At 44.8% G+C, this 22,342-nt stretch overlaps 2 protein-coding genes across 11 annotated transcripts in view; one reads left to right on the top strand and one right to left on the bottom strand.

Moving 5' to 3' along the window:
* Positions 1 to 781, bottom strand: part of TTC13 (tetratricopeptide repeat domain 13) — a gene marked incomplete at both ends in the record, with an annotated part of 70,302 nt that extends 69,521 nt beyond the window's left edge. For 9 of the 10 annotated variants that reach the window (XM_079708914.1, XM_079708920.1, XM_079708916.1 and 6 more), the window contains one exon: positions 499 to 766. In XM_079708914.1, coding sequence (XP_079565040.1) covers positions 499 to 766 — 268 coding nt within the window. Of the gene's footprint in view, positions 1 to 498 lie in introns of all 10 variants that reach the window. The other variant, XM_079708915.1, reaches the window with a different exon arrangement.
* Positions 782 to 1,005: 224 nt separating this feature from the next.
* ARV1 (ARV1 homolog, fatty acid homeostasis modulator) lies at positions 1,006 to 12,916 on the top strand. The gene is made up of 5 exons (XM_079728271.1): positions 1,006 to 1,251; positions 5,654 to 5,773; positions 8,356 to 8,509; positions 11,429 to 11,653; positions 12,695 to 12,916. Exons 1-5 carry the CDS (start codon positions 1,042 to 1,044, stop codon positions 12,835 to 12,837), a joined length of 852 nt encoding a protein of 283 aa, XP_079584397.1. The 5' UTR covers positions 1,006 to 1,041; the 3' UTR covers positions 12,838 to 12,916.
* Positions 12,917 to 22,342: the final 9,426 nt, after the last annotated feature.

Genomic DNA, 22,342 nt, shown 5'->3' with positions numbered 1-22,342 from the left:
CAATACGTCAATCGGGAGGTCAGGAAACCTGATTTCCAGGCCTAAGATGGACCAGACACCTCCGATCCGGGCGCGGGTCCGGTCCTCTTTGTCCGTCAGTCCCTCCCTCGCTCCCACAGCACCCGCGGGGGCCAGAGAAGGGACTGGGGCTGCCCCGGGCCACCTGCCATCTCCTCCGCCACCCTCTCAAAAGTTGCTAGGGCTGCAGAGAGGCCGCCTTGGCCTCGGGGACATGCTGTCAGCTCTTTTCACTATTCACCGCCCTCCCCACGGCGGCCTCGGGAGGAGGGCGCGCAGCGGCGTGGGTGTGAGCGGCGGGAAGCGGCCCCGGCGTGACACTTCACGGAGCCGGCTCCCGCAGGGGCACACGCCGCGGCCGGTGCCGGCGAGGCCCGGGCGGCCCACACATCGGCCCCGGGGCCCGCAGCCCCCGGACCCGCCGCGCCGGCGCTCCGCGGCAACCCAGACGCCCGCCCGCCGCCGCCGCCGCCCACTCACCGCCGCACTCGGCAGAGTACTGGTCCCCCCAGTCCCCGGACTGCGGGCTGCAGCCGCCGCCCGCCGGGGCCTCCTGATGCTGCCGGTGCTGCAGCTCCTGCTTGAGCAGGGACAGCGGCGAGTAGTGCTCGGTGGCTAGAGCGCCCGGTCGCGGCCCGTTGGACAGAACCCCCAGCAGCAGCAGCAGAACCAAGACTCGCCGGGCGGCGCCCGAGGCGGCCACAGCGCCGCCCCAGCAGCCGCAGCACCAGCAGCCGGCAGGTGCCATCTTCCCTCAGGGCGCATGTGCGGCGGCCCTCGCCGCGCGCTGCGGCCTCCCAGCCTGAACCTGCGGCTGGCAGGTGGGCCGTGGAGAGGGGGCGGGAGAAGGGGTGTGGCAACGCCTCCTGGGAGTTGTAGTCCTAGCTCAGCCAGCCTGCGAGCCCCTTTTCAGTGCTGGGACTACAAATCCCGGTAAGCACCGCGCGGCGCAAGGTTTCCGGTCTGGCGTGTGACGTCTTCCCCGCCACTGAATCGGAAGTTCTGGCCCGCAGTTGCGTGGAAATGAACACTGATGGGCGGAGTGGGCTTCGGCCCGGCAAGGGGACCACCGAAGGGGTGACAGCTGGAAAGGGGAAGACGGATGGGGTGGCAGTGACTCCTACTACTGCTGCTGCCTCGGCCTCCTGCCAGTACAGGTGCATCGAATGCAGCGAAGAGGCCAAGGAGTTGTACCGAGACTACAGCCACGGCGTGCTGAAGATAACCATCTGTGTGAGTTGTCAGGTGTGGGCTGTCATTGGGGAAGAAATGGCGCTGCGAGGTTTGGGAACCGTGAGAGACCATGGTATCTTTACCATATTTTTAGGGTGTTAAAAATTAGAAGCCAACGAGTTTCAGGGTCCTCTAATACAGACTTCAGTTCGATGCTTGACATTCCCGTTCCTGCTCAGTAGAACCTTTGCATGAATACCCATAGTGGTAGAGAAGTCATACCCTACAGCGCTTTTCTCATACCGGTCACGTTTGCTGATCCGGGCGAACGAATCCTCGGACGGAGATGGATGCAGGTGTTGTGCCTAGAAATTTAAAGATCGGATTAAGGTGACATTTGGGCTCACGCCAAAGCTATTTCATTCTTATTCTCCCTTTGATAGACAGATGTTACCATCTTTACACTTCATAACCTATAGTAAATTCTCCTAGAATACTTTTTCAAGCTTCATCCATTGTGGTTTTTGAATGTAGAGTATCATGTACAAAGCACGATGCTAGACGTTGGTGATATAAAAACCAAAAATGAGGAAGTAAAAATTCTCTGCCTGGAACAGTCTTCTCTCAGGTATCTGTGTGGCTCATTCCCTCACCTCCTTCAAGGACTTTTCTCGAATATCTTATAGAGAGGCCTACTTTGACCACCCTATTAAAAATGATGATTCCCCCCTTCAAGGCTGGTATACCTTATCACCCTTCCCTGCTTATCTTTCTCCATAGTACCTATCATCTTCTAATATTGTATATAATTGACTTTATTATTTATTGCCTGTCTCCTCCCACTGTAATGTAAGCGACACAAGGACAGAGATTGTGTATATTTTATTCATTAATGTAGTTGGACCACCTAGGACAGTGTCTGACACATAGTAGGTATTAAATAAATATTTGTTGAATGAATGAACCCTCTCTAGGTTTTTTAGATGGTCATATCCTAGGCCATCCCCGTATGAGAGAACAGTAAGTTATATGTGGTCTAAACTTAATGGCTTTGGACTAGTCCTATTAAATGGCCCGTCTAAAAGATGACAGCTACGTTACTGTGAATATAGTTTGTCCAAAGCAAAGCTAGTAAATGCCTTTGCATTTTAGTTAGCAGTGGTTTGTAATATAATCTGTATTTTAAAAAATTATTGGCATTAAGCTAACAACAAAATCCCTGTTCAAATCATCAGACGCTGGCTTCTCTATACCTTTACTTATGTAAAGAGAAAATAATTATTGGATAGCTATTTAGGTCAACAGCTATACTCTCCCCCACTTTTCTCCCCCAGACATTGCACTTTCTCACCCAGGAGACAGATTTTAGAGTAATAGTTGGAATACTGAATGGTGGTACTGTACATTATGGATTATTTGTACCCAGTCATTCCCTAATGAAACAGAGTAGGTAGTATCCTTGTTTATATCATGCTAATGCTTAATGATATGCATGATTGCATTACTCAGGAAAATCATTCATGTGATGCCAGACTCTGAAAATTAAACCATAAAATAATTAACTTTGTAAAGGCTGTCCAAGTCCTGAGATTAAAAGTAAAAAGTTTTTAGACATCAGGCTATTTGTTGTGAAAAAATATACAAAGTTTCTAAGTGGTTACAGCCGGTAACTTATAGGTACTTTGATCTCTTCTCTGCTGTATTTGGAGTCAGCAGTATACTCAGCCTGATCTTCTACCAGTATTTTTCATTCTAATCTCCCTTCCCTTTGCTCTTCTTGCTTTTTCCTGCCATTCCTCCCAGCTTGCCTATCTGTGTTTCTCTAACTTTCTTCTAATGGAAGCATGTCCCTTGCTTTTAGTCACTCTCTCTGCTTCAGCGCTTCACAATTTATTATAGTTATGTTAAAGATATTGTACTTTTAATATCCTGAGGAGCCTGGCCTATTTTAAGTGCTCAGATATTTGCTAAATCCATTATGGTAACAACAAAACAAGACTTCTTTGAGACTGTCTCAAGTTTTAGTTCTGTTCGGGACAACAAGATGCAGCTTTCACCCCTGGGTGCTGGGTGCAAAGATGAATAAGACAGCACTGCCCTCACAGGTTCCACTTCTCAGATATGTGTTTGCTTATTGTGAAGCTAAAATTTGAGAATGAATGGGGAAGGGGTTAGTCCTGGAGATGATGGGAAGGAAGCAGCAGCAAGAATATTCATGAAAAAAAATGGCCAATTTATATTCTGAAAGAGATGTGATTCATTATAGAATTAGAGAACATAGCAGCAGAAACTAAGCCATATCCATGTTAAAATTGAGCTGGTGGAAGCAGTATTTGAGTTCCCAGGGTGTGCACGGTCCCTGTGCTGTAGGGATTTCTTAGAGGACGACTTTCTCTTTCAGGATACTGGTCTATTGAGTAATAAATGATATGGAATAGAACAATTTTGCCAGAATAAGAAAACATTTCTACTACATGTAGCTATCTCCCAATTGGATGTTTTACCACATTTGTTTGTTTTGTGTGTGTGTGTGTGTGTGTGTGTGTGTGTGGTTTGACTCATTACATTCAAGGTGAAGGAAGCACTCAAGGGAAAAGCAAATAACAGAAGCAGAACAAGGAAAAAATGTGGCCTAAACTGATAGGGAGGGAACCAGCAGACTTTAATGAATTCTCAGTGTTTCTAAAATACTCAGCATGTTGGGAAGGGAAGATGGGCATAGCACATAGCATGTCCCATGATACCAGCAGCTGCCTCTTCTGTTTGGGTTCATGTCACCCTGTGCTCATTCCATTGTAGCACTTACACTAGCATGTTTATTTGACTTCCCCTTCTAAACTGTAAGGTCCCTGAGGGTAGAGCTTATGTCTCAAGGAAAGTATCTAGCACTGTGGAAGTGCCTGGTCCATAGACATGGCTAAGTAAAGAGAGCTGTTACGAGTGTAATAGGCACTCCAAACACATATGTCAGACAAATGATTGCAAAAGGAGTCACTACGCTGCTGTGTCTCCTGCTGCTGGGTTCTGCCTACCTCCTTCTAAAAAATGTCCAAATCCCATCTTAGACTTCTGATGCTATCAGAAGATGGGTTTTAGGGAACTTTTAAAGGACAGAGAGAGGATCCCTGACCAGTCTGCAGTTTCATTTTAAAGTGAAGTAGCATCTCTGGTCTTCCATTCTCATTTGTATAAACAGAGGAAGTGTTCTCCACATGAGTAGCACAGGGAGAGGTTCTAGAAAACAGCTCTGTCATGTATATAGAATTTCTGATTCTGTGGCTTCTGTTTAGATACTGTCTTACTCTTTGCACAGCTAAAAAGCCTAACCTCTTAAACCTCAGATCTATTAGGTAGATTTAAATTTGGAGTAATAGCACATCTCCCTTCATTGGTTCACCTGATGACTAGACAAACATACACACTTCTTGTAATGACGTGAGTGAAGTGGAGAAACTTTAAATTTGGAATTGAATCTAACTCTTCACGACACTGGAAGGGCAGGGTTCATATTCTTCAATGCACTCCATTTTTCTTCTAGCACTTTGATATAATTAAAAGGCCATCCTAGTATGTTTGCATATCCATCACTTCTTCTATTTCTATTTTATCCCCTCGAAGTTTCAAAATGTTTTGTGTTTGAATTGTAGCCATTGTTTATGCAGTGAATAGGAGCCTTGATGCAACTTTGTAGCTAATACTCTTTCAAATGTCATTTCTAATGAGCTTGTTCTCCTATACCTGCATTTTATATGTTCTGGTGGTATTGGGATTTCATAACATTGTAATCACGTGTCCAAAAAAAAAAAAAGCCCTTTAATAGGAATGGCTGAGAGCCCAGGGAGCCTTGATTTCGGCAACTCAGAATCAGGCGGCACAACCCCGTTCCTTGCATACAGCCAGCGTTCTCCATTGTCTACTGTGGCAGAGAAGGACCATTTTCTTGCCATGTTCTCCATGGAGAGAAAGACAGGCTTCTCTTGGTATGTGCCACCCGAGGATTCCTACCTGCCTGGAGCTCTCAGAAGCTCTGGGTGCAGGGTTACTTTTCTGAACCCTTTTCTCCAAATCGTGTTTCAAGAACCACAAAGTTGGGACCATCTAGCCAACAGGCAGTGAAAGTACATTATAAACTTATTTTATAATAATTCCTACAAATTGAAAGTAGCGTGTTCTGAGATACTTTCCTGCCTAAAATCAGTCTTTAAATCAAATATCTTTTGGGTCTTCTTAAATATGAGATTAAAAGATTAATATTTTTAGCCTAGAAGATTATATTTAGTCATTTCTGAAACCAGGTCTTATGCAGATGAACATTTTGTATCTGAATGGAAGTTTATTTAAATAAATGCTGATATAGCCTTATTGCCATACAAATCCAAAATAGACTCTGCTGTTTTGAAATCCTTGAAGATTTCAGAATGTATGAATATGTTTATTCTAATATTATCTTGCATTATTTCAGAAATCCTGCCAGAAACCTGTAGACAAATATATCGAGTATGATCCTGTTATCATCTTGATTAATGCTATTTTATGCAGAGCCCAGGCCTACAGGCATATTCTTTTCAATACCAAAATAAATGTAAGTTGTTATAATTTTTTTCTTTTCTAATTTTACTGGATGATTTTGCATTTTTAAATAATAATATCAACAATTTTGAACAGAATTAAAGAATATTATTTAAACAAAGAAATTCTAACAAGAGTGGGTCTTTTATCTCAACAATGTCTGGAAATTTCTAGAAATAGCAGGCACTGCTTTTTAAAAAAGTGTACAATGTTTAGTGTATATTTAAGAATATGGTCACTAGCAGGAAGTTGACAAACCATAACCTGGATTGCCTTTTAGTAGGTTACCTTTTGAAACAGACATCAATAATTTTGAACAGAATAAAATTCAATGTAACCTGGTAGGGAGAGAATTATACCTAAAAGAAATAAGCAAGCACTGAAAGAAAAAGATTTTAAAACATAACTTATTGCATGTTATACTCTGCTGTTCAGGGAACACATGAGGTGAAAAATCAGAAAAGTCCTAATATATGAAGTTGGATTTTTTTTTTTTTTTTTTTTTTGAAATATACATTTAATGTACTGACTTGTGAACTCTTTTAATAGTTTGGTTAGGGTTGACAAATAAAATACAGGACACCCAATTAAACTTGGAAGTCAGATAAACAATAAATGATTTTTTAGCATATGTCCTAAGTATTGCATGGAACATACATACACAAAAAAAGTATTTGTTGTTTATCTAAAATGCGTATTTAACTGGGTGTCCTGTACTTTTCTTTGCCAAATCTGGCACCCCTAATTTTGGGCTAATGGGGACAGTAACAGTGCAATTTATTTTCCCTGTGCCTCCTCCCCCAAGTTAAACAACCCAGGCAGTGTTTATATTAGTAATATAATTGAGTCTCAAACCTTGCTACACATTAGAATCATCTGGGGGAGACGGAGGGGATGGCAGTTAATTCTTCCAAGCCGAGGCCTCACCCAGAACCAGTTATATGCGAATCTTTAGGGATGGGATCCAGGAAAGGGTATTTCTAAAACTCCCTGGGCAACTCCAGAGTGCAGCCAGGAGCACCAGTGCGCCAGCTGGAGGAGCCTCAGGAGCTCACCCCGCGCTTGTCCCTGGACCACATCGAGTTTGCACACACACTTTCTCTTCCCCACTTTATACTGATAAATGTCAACCCATGGGAAAAATATATGGAACAAAGCCACTTCTTGTTGCCTAGTATTTTCTGTTTTTGCCAAAATTTCAGCCTCTTGAAAACTTCCAGCCTTTAATCGCTTTCACTATTTTCATTTATATTTTCATCCAACCTAGGGGCACTTTTTAAGAAATTCACGTTCAGACTAATCGTTTCTTCGGAGGAATCATGAAATCTTCAGGTTAAATCTCTTCTCTTATTGCTGCTTCCATCTCTCCTGAGTCACATAAATTCTTGCTGGATTCCATGTATCACACGAATGTTGAAAATATAATGGAGGGTGAACTACTATTTAAAGCAGTGATTCTTAACCAGGGTGCACATCAGAATTCACCCTCTGGGTGCGGAGAAACGGGAACCCTCTTGCACTGTTGGTGGGAATGTAAATTGATACAGCCACTATGGAGAACAGTATGGAGGTTCCTTAAAAAACTAAAAATAGAGTTAACATATGACCCAGCAATCCCACTACTGGGCATATACCCAGAGAAAACCATAATTCAAAACGACACATGCACCCCAATGTTCACTGCAGCACCATTTACAATAGCCAGGTCATGGAAGCAACCTAAATGCCCATTGACAGATGAATGGATAAAGAAGATGTGGCACATATATACAATGGAATATTACTCAGCCATAAAAAGAAACGAAATTGAGTTATTTATAGTGAGGTGGATGGACCTAGAGTCTGTCATACAGAGTGAAGTAAGTCAGAAAGTGAAAAACAAATACCGTATGCCAACACATATATATGGAATCTAAAAAAAAAGATTCTGAAGAACCTCGGGGCAGGACAGGAATTAAGATGCAGATGTAGAGAATGGACCTGAGGACATGGGGAGGGAGAAGGGCAAGCTGGGACGGAGTGAGAGAGTGGCATGGACATATATACACTACCAAATGTAAAATAGATAGCTAGTGGGAAGCAGCCGCATAGCACAGGGAGATCAGCTCGGTGCTTTGTGACCACCTAGAGGGGTGGGATAAGGAGGATGGGAGGGAGACGCAAGAGGGAGGGGATATGGGGACATATGTATATGTATAGCTGATTCACTTTGTTATACAGCAGAAACTAACACACCATTGTAGAGCAATTATACTCCAATAAAGAGGTTAAAAAAAAATTCACCCTCTGCCTGGAACTGTTTCAAAATATGCGTGCCTAGGATTTACTTCCACAGATTCTGAATCAGGACGGGGGCGTAGACATTTGTGTTTTGAAAACTCTCCCCATGTGATGCTTCTGCTGAACATTGCTGATTAAGAACTACTGGTTACAGACTGAATACAACTGGCATTTAATTGGGCAGTTCAGAGTCTGACAAGCTACTAGGTGGGACATTCTTCAAAAACCACAGAAGTTAGCTCTGTCTGTGCCTGTTGGTGTTAAATACAGTTGTTTCTTTACCTGATTGAATGGCAATGTCTTTTTGACTACCAGATGCACGGAAAACTCTTCGTGTTTTGTTTGCTTTGTGAAGCGTACCTGAGATGGTGGCAGCTTCAAGATTCGAGCCAGAGCGTTGATCCTGACGACTTTATCAGATATGCTAAAGAGTGGGATTTCTATAGAATGTTTGCAATTGCTTCTCTAGGTAGGAAGAAGCCATGCTTTCTATTCTTAGTTGACCTAACATTTTGATTTTAAAATTAAGATGTGTGGTCTTAATCACTGGTAAAGAGGAGCTATTCAGAAGACTTGAGACTAAATTTTCAGCTGTACCACTAATCTGCTAGGTGAGTTTGTATAAATCACCTGCTTTCTTACTTTTTGTTACCATACATATGGCATGGAAATAATTATGCTTATCAGATCAGAGTGTTTCATAAAGTATTTTGAGACCGTATTTTTAGTAAAATTCTTCAATTTAAGCTCTGATTATCCAATCTGAAGATTGCCTGAATCTCATCTTTATTAAAACAGATTGATAGGGCTTCCCTGGTGGCGCAGCGGTTGAGAGTCCGCCTGCCGATGCAGGGGACACGGGTTCGTGTCCCGTTCCGGGAAGATCCCACATGCCGCGGAGCGGCTAGGCCCGTGAGCCATGGCCACTGAGCCTGCGTGTCTGGAGCCTGTGCTCCACAACGGGAGAGGCCACAACAGTGAGAGGCCTGCATACCACAAAAAAAAAAAAAAAAAAAAAAAAAAAAAAACAGATTGATAATTGCCAGGCATTATTCAATGTGTTATACTAACTGCATTGTACTAATGCAATGTATTTAATAGGGGAAACTTGTTATTTATCTGACTGCATGCAGGGAAGGGGCTACTCCCCCAAATTCTTTAAGTTCTGAAATGGCTTTTCTTCAGAATTTGCATTTGTTACTTAGGTCAGAATTGGGTTGAATTAATTTCTGTGACTATTTTATTACTTACTGGTTTCCATGCTTTTCTGCTTCTAAAATCTTTTCTTTATACTGAAATATTATCTTAGTAACATTGTCTCCAGCCCACTCCAATGTCATATTTCTGGACTGTGTGTCCTCTTTTGTCCCTTTTTCTTCTCAATCTGCCCTTATTCCCTCGGCCCAGTGGTTTTAAAATTCATCCAGTCCCAGGGGTTTTAAAATTCATCTATATGCTGAGAATTCCCAAATGTACGTAATAATATCAGAAACGTCCTTGAACACATCACCTAAACCAAGAACCAGAACCTAATATAATTTTAAGCTTTAAAGCAAAGCCTCTTAGAATTGCTATAGATAAACTGCTTTATGTCCATAATTTCTAAAAAACAAACCAGGCTTGTTTTCAAATAGTTTGGAATTTCTGTAGCACCAACTCCATAGTGGCTATTTTGACACTTGATCAGAAATTTTTTTCTCCTGTTACTTTTTTATGTGTCTTAATCTAATCCCTAGTTAGGTTTCAAATTCCTAAAACAACTTATAAAGAATATTTTACACAAATAACAGTATTTTACAACTTAAACACGGTTTTTATGGTATTATCAACTCAGTTTTCACAAGCATCCTCTTCGGTGTGTAGATGGGGGCTCCTTCCCTGTCCGCAGTTGTGGGAGCACAGGAACAGGAAGAGCAAATGGTTTACCCTAAGTCCCCCCGCAGGTTACCGTCAGCGCAGAGCCAGGGGAACGTCTCCTGGCGCCCTATCTCCCATTTCCTCCACTGCTGCTCTTTCTCCACTGCCGCTCCTACTGAAGCCACCTGATCACGAACGCCTTAAGTACGAGGGGCTCTCCAACAACTGCCTTGTGAAAGAATGCAGAGCCCAAGGGCAGGTACAGTTCCCTGAGTCTCCCAAGTTCTAAGCTAGAAAGCTATGGAGGGTGACCTAGTCAGCCCTCCTGTCCAGTGCAAGAAACCCTTCTCTAGATTCCTGCAAGTGGGTTTGAGTATCCCCAGTGACAGGAGACAATCCACCATCGTTAGTTGGTTCTTGTTGTTAGGGAGTTCTTTATTATTATTATTATTATTATTATTGGTCCAAAACCCAGGCTGTATGATCTGCCTGATTGAACAGATCCTTGCAGTTGACAAGCCCTTCAGTCATTTCGAGGTAGTGTGTCTCTCCTGAAGAATACATCAAATTTCATGTGGGCTAACCATCCTAAATTATGTTTATTGATCCTAATCACCTATATTTGGAACCTCTTTATCTTGGCTAGATTCAGTTATAAAACATTTTAGAAAGAATACAGTTGTTTCTCCTGTAATATGATATATGTGTTCCAGAAAAACCTGATCCTGCAGAAACCTAAATAACACAGCTTATAGGAGAAGTAGAATTAGGGACAGACCATTCAAAATGTATGCAGCTGGGTAATCAGAGCACTAACAATCTTAATAAAAAGAATAATGCAGTTAAAAGAAATGTTAAATTCCTAGTTGATGGGAACAGAACAGATGGTGCTCTATTCTGACTGTGGGACACCAGGGGAACTATTGCTTCTTCTACTAGTCTGGACTCTGTCTCTGAATGCTTTCTGGAAGGATATGGAATTACACTCAAAAAGTTTGTTAAAATGAATAAGGGAAGTTTTAAATTTAGGTAACAGAGTATTCAAAATCTTATGGCTAATAGGCACTCAATAAATAGTGGAAGAATGAACAACGAAAAACATCTTCATATGTACTTCCTAGGATGGGTCCCATCTTTCAGATTTAAAAGCGTCCATTCTCCTGTCTGTTCTGTCTGTGGAGATCTCTAGGACTAAAGCTGTTTAAACAGAACCTGACTTCCTAAAAGGAACTTTAGAATGTTGATGATTACAGTTCTCATGGAGTTACTTTTTCTCCAGAGGATGATGAAGTATTTCATGAAAGAATTATTGAAATGTTTCTGAAATCATACAGGATTTGACACAAGAGACAGGGGTTTATTTTTTTAAAAAAAGGAAGAAAAGGGGACAAAAAAGAAAATTTGATCTTGATAAAGCATTTCTTTTGTGGTCAGCTGATAGGCTGTATTTTGGAACTGTGGTTTATTTGCTTTTAGGGGGCTCTGATTTGGATTGGGACATTCATATCTTTATTTTTCATTTCCTCCTTAGAACAAACTGCCTATTTTACTGGCATCTTTACTTTCCTGTGGGTAGAACGACCCATAACATCAAAAACAACCCTCAACTTCGCTTTGCTGCTGAAAGCGCTGTTATTATCTAGCTACGGAAAACTCCTGCTGATCCCAGCTGTCATCTGGGAACATGACTACACATCCCTGTGCCTCAGACTCATCAAAGTATTTGTCCTTACGTCAAATTTTCAGGCAATTAGAGGTATGTTTATGTCTTATTGTTTTCTCAGCTTTCAACCCATCTGAAAGCTTGAAGTCTTGTTTCTATAGAGTAGTTTTTTCTGCTTTTTTGGGGGGTTTTTTTTTTTTTTTTGCGGTACGCGGGCCTCTCACTGTTGTGGCCTCTCCCATTGCGGAGCACAGGCTCCGGACACGCAGGTTCGGCGGCCATGGCTCACGGGCCCAGCCGCTCCGCGGCATGTGGGATCCTCCCGGACCGGGGCACGAACCCGCGTCCCCTGCATCGGCAGGCGGACTCTCAACCACTGCGCCACCAGGGAAGCCCTATAGAGTAATTTTTATATAACCTGTTAAACGCTGAATTCTTCGTAGAATAATCACGATGCCTAACATTTCTATAGTGCCTTACATATAGCACACGTTCAGTATTTGTTCAGTTTAACTACATGGTACTCTTTAGTTTTCAAAATGCCTTCTTTATGCATTATATCTATCCCATGGGGTCTGTAGGGCAGCCATTATTATCTCCACTTTATGACTCGTGGTGACTTGTCCAAGGTTCCATGGTCGGCAGTTGTCAAGCCAGGGTAGGGTGCCAGCCTGCCTCCCAGCTCAGGACAGTTCTTACTATATCAAGGAAGGAGTAAGCAGCCCTGTGTGTCTTCCTTTTTCCCACACATTGTGAGAAGTGCTATTTTAAATGAACCTATTATCTGATACTTCTTATAATGTTTATCATCTTGTAAACTATAAAACCAAGAGTAGCAATTTTTTTCTGTAACTCTCTTTATAACCTTAGAATCTTTCATTTTCCTGGTTAATATTCATGGGAATCCGTGTCTTGATGCTAGCAGAAGCAGCTCAGTGTTCTTGTTATAAGCAGATGCTTTGGTTCTCTAAGAAGGTTTGCAGATAGAAGAGTAACAGCATAGGTTAATAAGAACAAACAGATTTTCTAAAAACAGCTTTACAAAACAACTCCATTCACACTACCACATAATTTACATGCCAGTATCATTTAATTAAACTCTTAAGAACTTATCAGTTGCCTTCTCTTTTTCAGTGACCCTAAACGTCAACCGCAAGGTCTCCTTTTTGGCCATCTTGAGTGGTTTACTGGTGGAGAGCGCCATGGTCTACTTCTTCCAGAGGATGGCTTGGGTTGTTGGAAGTGACTGTGCCATCTATAAATCTCAAGACTTTTGAAGAGGTACAGAGCATCTCTCAGTGTTCATGCACGCAGACAGGTGTCCTCCTCAAATTAGACAGATGTTGTCGCAGAATACATCACCCACCCCCCGGCACCCGGGTGCCTCGAGGTCACCTCCATCTCCCTCGGGGTCTTCAGGGTCCTGCACTCTAGTTCTTTCGTCATCCACAGTGACATCAATAGCTATGTTTTTGTTGCTTCTGGGGCCCTATTCTCACAGTTCTGTAACAGCTTCCCTCCAACGCACTCCTCCTAAGACCTCGGACTCTGAAATCTGTCCCTGCCGACAGCCGTCTCCCGCCCTTTCCAACCATTCCGCTCCCTCCCTCCCATGACCCCTGCCTTTGCTGCCTTTTGTACCTCTCTTCCCTAAACCTCTCACTTTCCTCTACTTCTCACCTCCCTTGCCTCTCTCTTGACTGTGCCTGGAACCTAGAGGCAGCTGTTGCCTTATCCTGTTAGTCCCTGGAAATGAGCCAGCTTCCTACCCTTCTGTCAGTGCCCCCGTTAGAGCTCTTGGGGTGAGTCCACCAGCCGTTTCCTCTGTGAAGCCTGGCAGGCGGTCCCTGTGTCTGCACAGAGCACGGCCGGGGTGGCCACTCCTGTCTTGAGGGCACCTCTAGGGACCCAACACACACACACACACACACAGCGGCCTTAGAGCAGTTGTTCTGAAGTCTTCCCGCGCTCCTTCCTTCCGCGTCTGCTGTCACTTTGCTGAGAACTGACACTTACCAACTCCTTGAGTGTCCTTCTCCGTTCCAGAACTTGTCTGGGCGTCTGCCTTCTTTCCTCCTTCCCTCCATCCCGCCTCGGAGTCCTGCTCAGCGTTCCACGCCCCGCCCCCCGGGCGGATTCCACCCTGCAGGTGTCCTCCCGCCTCTGGTTACCCTCGGGGGGTCTGGGCCACAGCTGCAGTCTGCCTTGAGGCAGGATGGGCGACTTGAAGGCGGGGCAGCTGGTGAGGGAAGCGAGGGGCGGGAGCGAGCAGCTGTCGGCGGGCGGAGACCTTCTCCGCCTCTCCTGGTCCCTCGGCCTCCCTCCCTCCCTGCTCAGCTCATCCTCGTCCTCTCCGCACCCTCAGACATCGCTCCCTCTTCATCCCCTCTCGTCTGCGCTGGCTCCTCCCCTCTGCCGGCAGACACGTGCAGCTCTCGACTTGCGAGCAGCTACTCTGAGCCTCTTTCTCCACTGCTTTCCCTCTTGGTGACACATACTTCCTCCCTAGTCTCCTGAGCCACGGCTCCTGCAATCGAGCCGCTGCTCCTGCAGTCGAAGGCAGCCGGCCGCCGGCTGTCAGGCTCCTCCCCCTCGCCGCTCTGCCCTAGAAGCGGCTGGCGTCTGAAACAGGCCGCCCGGGCCCTTTCTGTCACCCACTTCCCTGTCTGTGCCCGGCTTCCGTCCTCAGCCCTCCGCTTCTCCCTCCTCAGCCCTCCGCTTCTCCCTCCTGCCGTGCAGACGCCCGGCTTCCGCACGCCTTGGCCCATCTCTTAGTGCAGGTTGCTTCCAGATCTTTCCAGATCTGATACCTCTAGCCCTCCGCCTCTGCCAGGTCACTCATGCCCTTCCACTGCTTCCAAGTGTGTACTGCCAGGACGGTGTGACCATTACCTCTAAAATCGAACTCAGTAGCCCGCCCGCCCGTCCCCACGGAAACAGAACCTTCCTGATGGCTTCTCATCTTGTCACTCTGACCCCAGCCCAAGCCTCCTGGTCTCCTGCTTCAGAGTTTACAACAGCCTCACCCACCTTCAGCCTCTCTTCACAGAGCACCGCTCCTGGTGTCTGTCTGAATTTTTTTATCCTTTCCTACTGTGGACAGGAGCTTCTGGTCTCTTCCTGAGGAACACCTTTTAGTGTTCTCTGAGCTCTAGTGCTAACTCCTCCTCTGCAGGCATGCTCCTGCCCATGTTCTCTACTGCACTATCCTCCTCCCCAAAGATGTCACGCCCTCCCCAGGACCCGGAGGGGCCTCTTCTCCGCCTAACCAGATCCAGTCACCTTTGCTTCTCCATGGAACGAAGCCCTTCCCCACACTCCAGTCTGCCGTGCTCACTCCCTCCGTAGACCTCCTGGTGCCCAGCTCAGCACAGTCACACTGCCGGCGCTCCTGAGACCCTTCCCGTGCTGAGCGCCTGTCCCCTCCTTCTGTTAGCGCTTCACTTGTCAGGCTACCCATGACAGCTTCTGGTTAGGAGGTCACCTGTCTTTAACGTCCCTTACGTTGTCTCATGTTTTATGCTTGTCTCCCCCAGTCTGGTTGGGTGCCAGGAGAGGCCATGCCTGTGTTAACTGTGTCTCCCATAGTACAGGGCCTGCCCTAATAAGTATCTGTTGATTTGATTTTCAGCAGAATGTGCCACTCTGAATACTTCATTTATCATCCACAGTTTCCTTTCTTTTACCCTCTGGGGCATGACCAGCTGCATCCGTAAAATAGAAGGTGTAAAATACAAACCAAGCTTCTCGTTATTGTTGTGTAAAATGAAGCAAAGATTTGGATACACTTCCTGAAAAAGAAAGCAACGGTTATGGTGTTGGGGACTCCTAACCCTACCACCCCACCCCTACATGTAGGAAACAACTAAACCACATAGGGACACACACAGAGACACTCACACAAACACAGGGAATTAATGCAGGCAACAAGTGAAGATGTGTACATTGTAGATGGTTCAGGTAAGCATCTGAATTGAAGGAACATGAATTCATGAGTCACACATAAGAAAAGATCTTTGTTCGTTCCTTTGACATATTTATATCTTTTTAATTTAAATGTTAATGGTTAAAATAATATTTTGTGTTCTTACAACAAGAGAAACGCTTTTCTCTCAATGCGGTCACAATAAACTGAGCTTTTGTGAATATTTAATTCAGTATCTTCTCCTGTAACTAAGTTCCTCTTTAAAATCAGCAGATCCAAAAATAAATAACTAAAAACAACTGAATTGTCCACTTAACAGGAGAGAATTATATCTCAACGGAGCTGTTATTAAATATCACCTCTCCTTTTCTCTCTCCCTGCTTCATTCATTTGTTCTTTCATTCATTATTTATTCATTCAACAGATATTTACTGAGCACCTATTCTATTTGGGTCAGACACTACGGATACAGTGGTAAAAAAGACACGGCCCTCTTGACATTAACTGAGTAGTGATGGATTTAGAAACAGGAGTAGGTAATTGCAGTACAGTGTCGTAAGTGTTATAAAGGGGTGAGTATAGGGTACTCGGGAAAGGCAGAGTGGGAACACCTGTTCCAGTCTCAGAAGTCGAGAAGGTCTTCCAAGGGGAGGGGGAAAGGACACGAACTTTCCAATACCCCTGGTAGACAGGATACCAGTGCACATACATTCCTAGAGAGCAGAGTGCTAATAACGTGCACAGGCAGGGGCTGAAAGCGAACAGTCCAACTGGGTGGAATGTGGACAGTGGGAGTTTTACAAAGGACACTAGGAAGACACGTAAAGGTCGGATCATGAAGGGCCTCGTGAGTTGTCATTTATCCCAAGGATGATGAAACCAACACAGAGAGTTAAAAAGAAGACTCCAAAGTAAAAAAAAACAGGACAAAACCAACTGGGATAACATCACAGAATAGCCGTAGGCTGGAGAGGACCGTTAGCCACCAGTTGGAGCCTGTAAATGTTAAGGAGTGGGGAGAAAACATGTTTCAAAGGCACACAACCAAAAGAAAAAAACAATTCGAAAACAAATATTAGGGGGAAAAAATGACAAAAAAAAACCCTACACTGATCATATCTTTTCAAATCTTTGACTCAGATAAAGAGACACACATCACCCATTTATAAATTCATACTCAATACATTCCCAGGCTGTCTTGATCACCATAAAGGTATTTGTTAATCTTTCAAAATGAAGCAAGTGTTAGAAATCCCTTTCCTGGGTGTCGGTGAGGCATCCGTGAGCGGGAGGTAGCTAAGCGCTGCAGAATGTGTGGTAAGGACTGCAAGGGAAACCCATCTGATCAGCTCTGACCTTGGACTCCACTCAGCCTATTTATCACATCACTCGCTGGAGTGAGAAAAGAAAGGGCTAGACTCCAGGAACAAGGGATAGAGACGGCCTTCCAGGTCACTGTGAGGTGGCCGGTTCTCCCGCCGCCCGGGCCGTGCCCCAGTGCCCAGCACAGGAGTTCATCTTATCTCTGTGCTATCAGTGGCCCTACTTTTTCAACATGTTTTATGAAAAATTTCAAAGATACAAAAACGTTGAAAGAATTGTACAGTGAAAACACACCTATCCGCCACCTAGGTTTTACAGTTGTTAAATTTTGCCCCGTGATTCCTGAGATGGCAGAATTTTCAATTATGCTGGGAAGATGAGGTAGTGGTGGTGCTTGGTGCCTTAGAATGATGGCTATGTTTTCCAAGCCGTCCCTCTCCCCCAGTCATTGAAACATGGTCCGACAACAACAAAGAAGGCATTTATATGAAAATTCTCTTGAAGGTATAAAAGTTACTTTTAGATATCCACACTTTTATTGAAAAAGCATATGCACCCAAGCCATCCTAGAAAAGCTACCTTAAAATCACGGATCAGTTACCGTCACAGTGGCTACACAGACAGCCCACTGCTGACTCTTGAGTTTTCAACACAGCCAAGAACCAGGAGAAAAAATACTCAATTTATGAGAGCACAATATAGATGAATAAGGCACAGAGAAAACAGACAAGTGGTCTTCTGTGGGACGATTTTCCATCACAGTGTTTGAAGCCTTTGAACTAAATCGGGAAGAAAACATCATGGTGTACCTGAGCGCCAAAGAAAGCGTATTTTTAGGTTTTTACAACAAAACAAGGCAAACATGAGTCAGAAAAGCTGAAGGTATTTTTAAAATCAGTCTTATATGAAGAAACTGAAGCTTAGAATGGTTCAGGGATATGCTCATGGTCACATAAGCATATAGTGATAGAACTGGGACTAAAACCTAGTCTCCACTCCTAGTCTAACAGGGGATCCCTGGGTCTATATTAGTCTCCACCCCTAGCCTAATGGTAGATCCCTGGGTCTATCTTGGTCTCCACTACCTAGTTTAATGGGAGATCTCTGGGTCTATCTTGGTCACTACTACCTAGTCTAATGGTGGATCCCTGGGTCTATCTTGGTCACTACTACCTAGCCTAAGGGTGGATCCCTGGATCTATATTAGTCTCCACCCCTAGTCTAATGCGGGGTACTGCAGTCATTCTTACCATGTTAAGAAAAAGGATAATGTTCTTCCAATACAGTTAGGAATAGAGAACAACAGAGTTTTAAATAAATAGGGAACTCAAGTGACTAGAACCAGATTAAATATTAGTCCTTTGTCTCCAAGGAAGAAGCTGTAGAAGAAAATGAGCGTTTTATTGTATTCTTTCCTCAGAATTGCTGCGATTCTTAAGAGTTGTGTTGTACCTTTCTGATATAACCTTATTTACAAAGCTGGCGATTCATTCTGAAGGGAGAGTTAGTAACCCAAGACTAAATTAAAGTGTTCTCTGGCTAAGCCAGTAGAGGAAATACGCTGCAAAAGCCAGATCCTCAGTACCCAAACAGGATTATAGTTATTCATTCCTATTTAACAGGAGTTTATATATACTATTTACTTTGCACCAGGCACTATTTTAGGGACTTTATAATCGTTAACTCACTTAACCCTCATGATAACCCTAGAAGTTGCCTCTAAGGGCCCACTGGGAAATGTATCCTGGGTATTTTGAAAGGCGGGGGAGGGGGCACAGTGTATTTGGCTGGCAGACTAAATGATGCTGTCCTGTCACAACAGAGATAAACAGCTCAGCGGGAGGAACACAAGGGTGCCCAGAAATCTGTGCCAGTTTCCTGTGGCTGCTGTGCCCATTACCACAAGCTTGCGGCTTAAGACAACAAATGTATTCTCTCGCAATTCTGGAGGAAGGAAGTCCAGAGTCAGTTTCACTGGGCCACAATCGAGGTGTGGACAGGATTGCCCGCCCTCCAGAGGCTCTAAGGGAGAATCCATTCCCTCCCTCTTGCGGGTTTTGGTGGCTGCTGCCAGTTCCTGGATCCTGGGCACATCCATCTCCCCTCCGTCTTCACATCACCTCCTCTTCTGTGAGTCAAACCTCCCTCTGCCTCCCTCTTACAAGGACATTTGTGATAGCATTTAGGACCCACCCGGGTAATTCAGGATGATCTGGTCATCTCAAGATCCTTAACTACATCCACAATGGCATTTTTCTCCAAATAAGGTAACATTTACAAGTTCCAGAGACTGTATCTTTGGCCCAGATATCTTTGGGGGGTCATTTTTCAGCCTATCACAAAATCATCTGGCAAATAGCAGCTCCACACCCAACACACACACACAGCCTCCCAAATTTGAGCAGGACTCGCCTGTGAAACTTAACCTTCTATCTGTGGCTTCATCAGAGTCCCAGGGACACAGATTTCAGGGCACCACAAGGGGCTCCCCGCATTGGCTGGGAGTGGACTCCGTGCAGCTATGACGATTCCCTCACGACACGTAAAGAATGCCATTCTAACTCCTTCCCGTATTTTCCAGAAATCACCTTGCTTGGACTCATTTGGCAGGGAAACACCCAGGCAAACACCTGCTCTAGAGCTGAGCATTCTCCATCCATCTATGGCCTTCATTTCAATTCAAGGTCAGAAACTCCTTCATTTGTGTTCTGCAGGCAAATAGAACTACTTGTCTTTCTCACAGCAGGTGCTTCCTGTGCTGATTTTACACTTGGCTTCATCTTACCTTTCCTGCCTTTGTATTCCCTTTGTGCTGATTTTTAAACCCACTTTTTTTTAAAAAAATGCATTTTATTGTGTTGTGTGGATTTTTATAAAGCAGCCTTAAATAGTGTTTTTAAACACAGGTGGTATATAAATCGTACCAGTCCATTTAAAATACATAAATGTGTGACCAGGCATATGTCTGTACAAGAGTGTGTCTTCTGCCCTAGGGGGCGTGTTTCCACCCTTCCTTCCACAGCTGGGGGACAGAAGTTCAACCTCCACGTCTTATACTGGGCTCCTTCCAATTCGAGGTCCAAGCACACTGGAAGTGCTTCGGGCAGGGTGCTAGAGCTGGTGTAAATTACTGATCAATGAGATGGTCATTTAGGGTGTGTCTTCATAGCTTGTTGAGAAAAGTCACATGGTGTATGACCCCAAGGGAAATGAGTTGAACTTATCTTCCCTAGTATTTCTGGCAGGAAGGCACATGGGCATCGGCCAGAGAGGACCAGCGCCCAGTGGGGAGTACTCCTGGCGATGGCCTGGCTGGGGACACACAGTAACTGCAGGTGGAGTCTGGTTAGCAAGCACCCTCCTCGTTCTCCAAACTCACCTCCATCTAGATTCCTGAGGCGTCCATGCACAGGGACACACCAGATGAAGAGGCGCTATTACCAGCCTGCCCCTCAACCTCAAGTCCCCATGGCTTTCCCATCACTGTGCTGGACTTAGGAATTTCAGAGCTTTCTTGTCTCTAACACAAATGATGTCCTAGAGGTCATCTTAAGTGGTTTCCTCTTTCACCCTTTCTCCCTGAGCCCACCCTGGCATCTCATCACCCTGAGGGCAGGAGAGAGAGAATGAAAGGTAAGCTGCTCTCTTCCCTAAGTCCCAGAACAAGGTCCTAACTTCTCTTCTCCGATACCCCGTGCCCTTGTGAGAGACTTGGGAAGTGCTCCCAGGTCGTATGGTGACTGTGGCTTTAACCACGTCTATTTCTAACGCAAGTACTCCTCCCACCAAAATCGGCCTTCCCAGTAACAATGGTTTCTGTGTTCCTGGGGCCCCACTGGTCACTGACTTTCATTAGTGCTTCTGTCTTGGAGATGCAACGGAGAGCAGAGAGAGGGGGTCTTTGAGCTTCTGCTTGAGGTTGACAGTGCATAATTCTCTCATCCTCTTGTCCTCCCCTCTCACAGGGACCTGCCTCTCTGGGGCTGTAACTCTTCCTAACCTACTAATCATTTCATGCTTTTATTTTGCTAATCTTGCTTTGTTCGTGTAGTTAACAAGGGTTGTGCTCAACATTCTGTAGATGCTAAGCTTGCTTGTGCGAGTTCTTCAGAAAGTCAGGAGAACCAGGTTGGAAGCTGGGTCTCTAGGGACCTGTCCTCAGTTAACTGGTGGCCAGAGGAGTGAGGTGGAAAATCACGCATCCTTATCACAGTTGATTAGAACAAAGGCATCAGGCAGGCTGTTGACACCCTCTCCAAAGCCCACACTAGGTGGTCTGGAGGCCCACACGCTCCCATAGCCTTTTCACCCATGACACTGACCCAGCAGGTGTCAGCTGTTCTTCAGGTGTAACCTCCAGATGTTACCTTCCAACCGAAGTTCTACCACCTCCGTACAGAATGGGCTCAGATACATCTCTCTGAACTGAAAGTACAATCCATGAAGACAAGAGGACTGGACATGCTTGGGCTTTGACCATCGCTAAGTCTTCCTTGGGCAGAGAGATGAGACTCCACTGACAACTCGCCTCCAGTGAAGTGATGTTGGTTGCTGTAGGGTCTTTGGGTCACACATACACTTGGCATACGTTTATTATCACAGGCTCTGAAAGAAATCAGGCCTGTGCGTGTAGACGTCAGACCAAGATCCAGTAGAAAGCACTACACAACAAATCATTAAATAATACAGCACTGTGATGAAGGTGAAGGGGCTGTACCAGACAGTCTCCTTAGATTTCACATTATCCCAGCACCTGCTCGCGCCTTAAACGCAAAGCACAAACTGCGTCTGAGAACTCCAGCTCTGCTGTTATTTAGCCATGGTCTTAGGCAAATCGTTTAACCCATTTAAATTATAGAAAGGAAAGTGTTTTATGAAAGCACACGGCACTGCACGAAAAAGTTTTTGGAGACTTTGTTTAAGCCGTTACATCTGCCTTCTCACTCTTGGCCTCTTGAAGGACTTATTCAGCCTCCAAAGCCAGCTCAGATGGCTCCACCAATATCCCCAAGTAGCTGTGGAGTCTCCTTCTGGCACTCAGTGGCCCGTGGTACTTCCCCCATCACAGTATTTAACATCACGTGCTAAGCTATTTGTGGAAGTGGAGCACTGGCCAGAGGCTTTTCACATTCATCTGTTCTCAGCGCCTGGATCAATGTGATCCCAAAAAATGCTAAGTAATAATGTTGGCTGAATGAATAACATCACTCTAGGTTACAGAGACATGAAAGCAAGGAGTCAGGTTGGCTAACCGACTATGAATTCCACTGGGGACATAAGGGGAACAGTATCGTTTGTGAATTGCAAGGCTTAAATTAGCAACAATTCTGAGTTCACTGCACATATGCCTAGGAAGCTAGAGGTGTTTTTCTTAACTACTACGGATGTCGCCTTACAGAGTAGTTCACAATTTCTTCAGCTTTCATCAGGTAATGCTGGACTGCTTATCGTCTATGTTTCTCTGCTGGTCACTGAGCAGCAAGACAGACCCACTCTGAACTTACAAGTAATGACTTATGCCAGGTAGCAAAAAA

This window comes from Hyperoodon ampullatus (assembly GCF_949752795.1).
Source record: "Hyperoodon ampullatus genome assembly, chromosome: 1".
Taxonomy (NCBI): domain Eukaryota; kingdom Metazoa; phylum Chordata; class Mammalia; order Artiodactyla; family Ziphiidae; genus Hyperoodon; species Hyperoodon ampullatus.
The sequence above is the reverse complement of the archived record's forward strand: the minus strand, read 5'-3'. Positions and strand labels throughout refer to the sequence as shown.

Excerpts from the sequence above, each read along its gene's own strand:
- ARV1 (XM_079728271.1), top strand. The coding sequence starts at position 1,042 with ATGAACACTGATGGGCGGAGTGGGCTTCGGCCCGGCAAGGGGACCACC. Across the intron at positions 1,252-5,653 it reads TGCTGAAGATAACCATCTGT|AAATCCTGCCAGAAACCTGT; the intron begins GTGAGTTGTCAG and ends GCATTATTTCAG. Across the intron at positions 5,774-8,355 it reads TTTTCAATACCAAAATAAAT|ATGCACGGAAAACTCTTCGT; the intron begins GTAAGTTGTTAT and ends TTTGACTACCAG.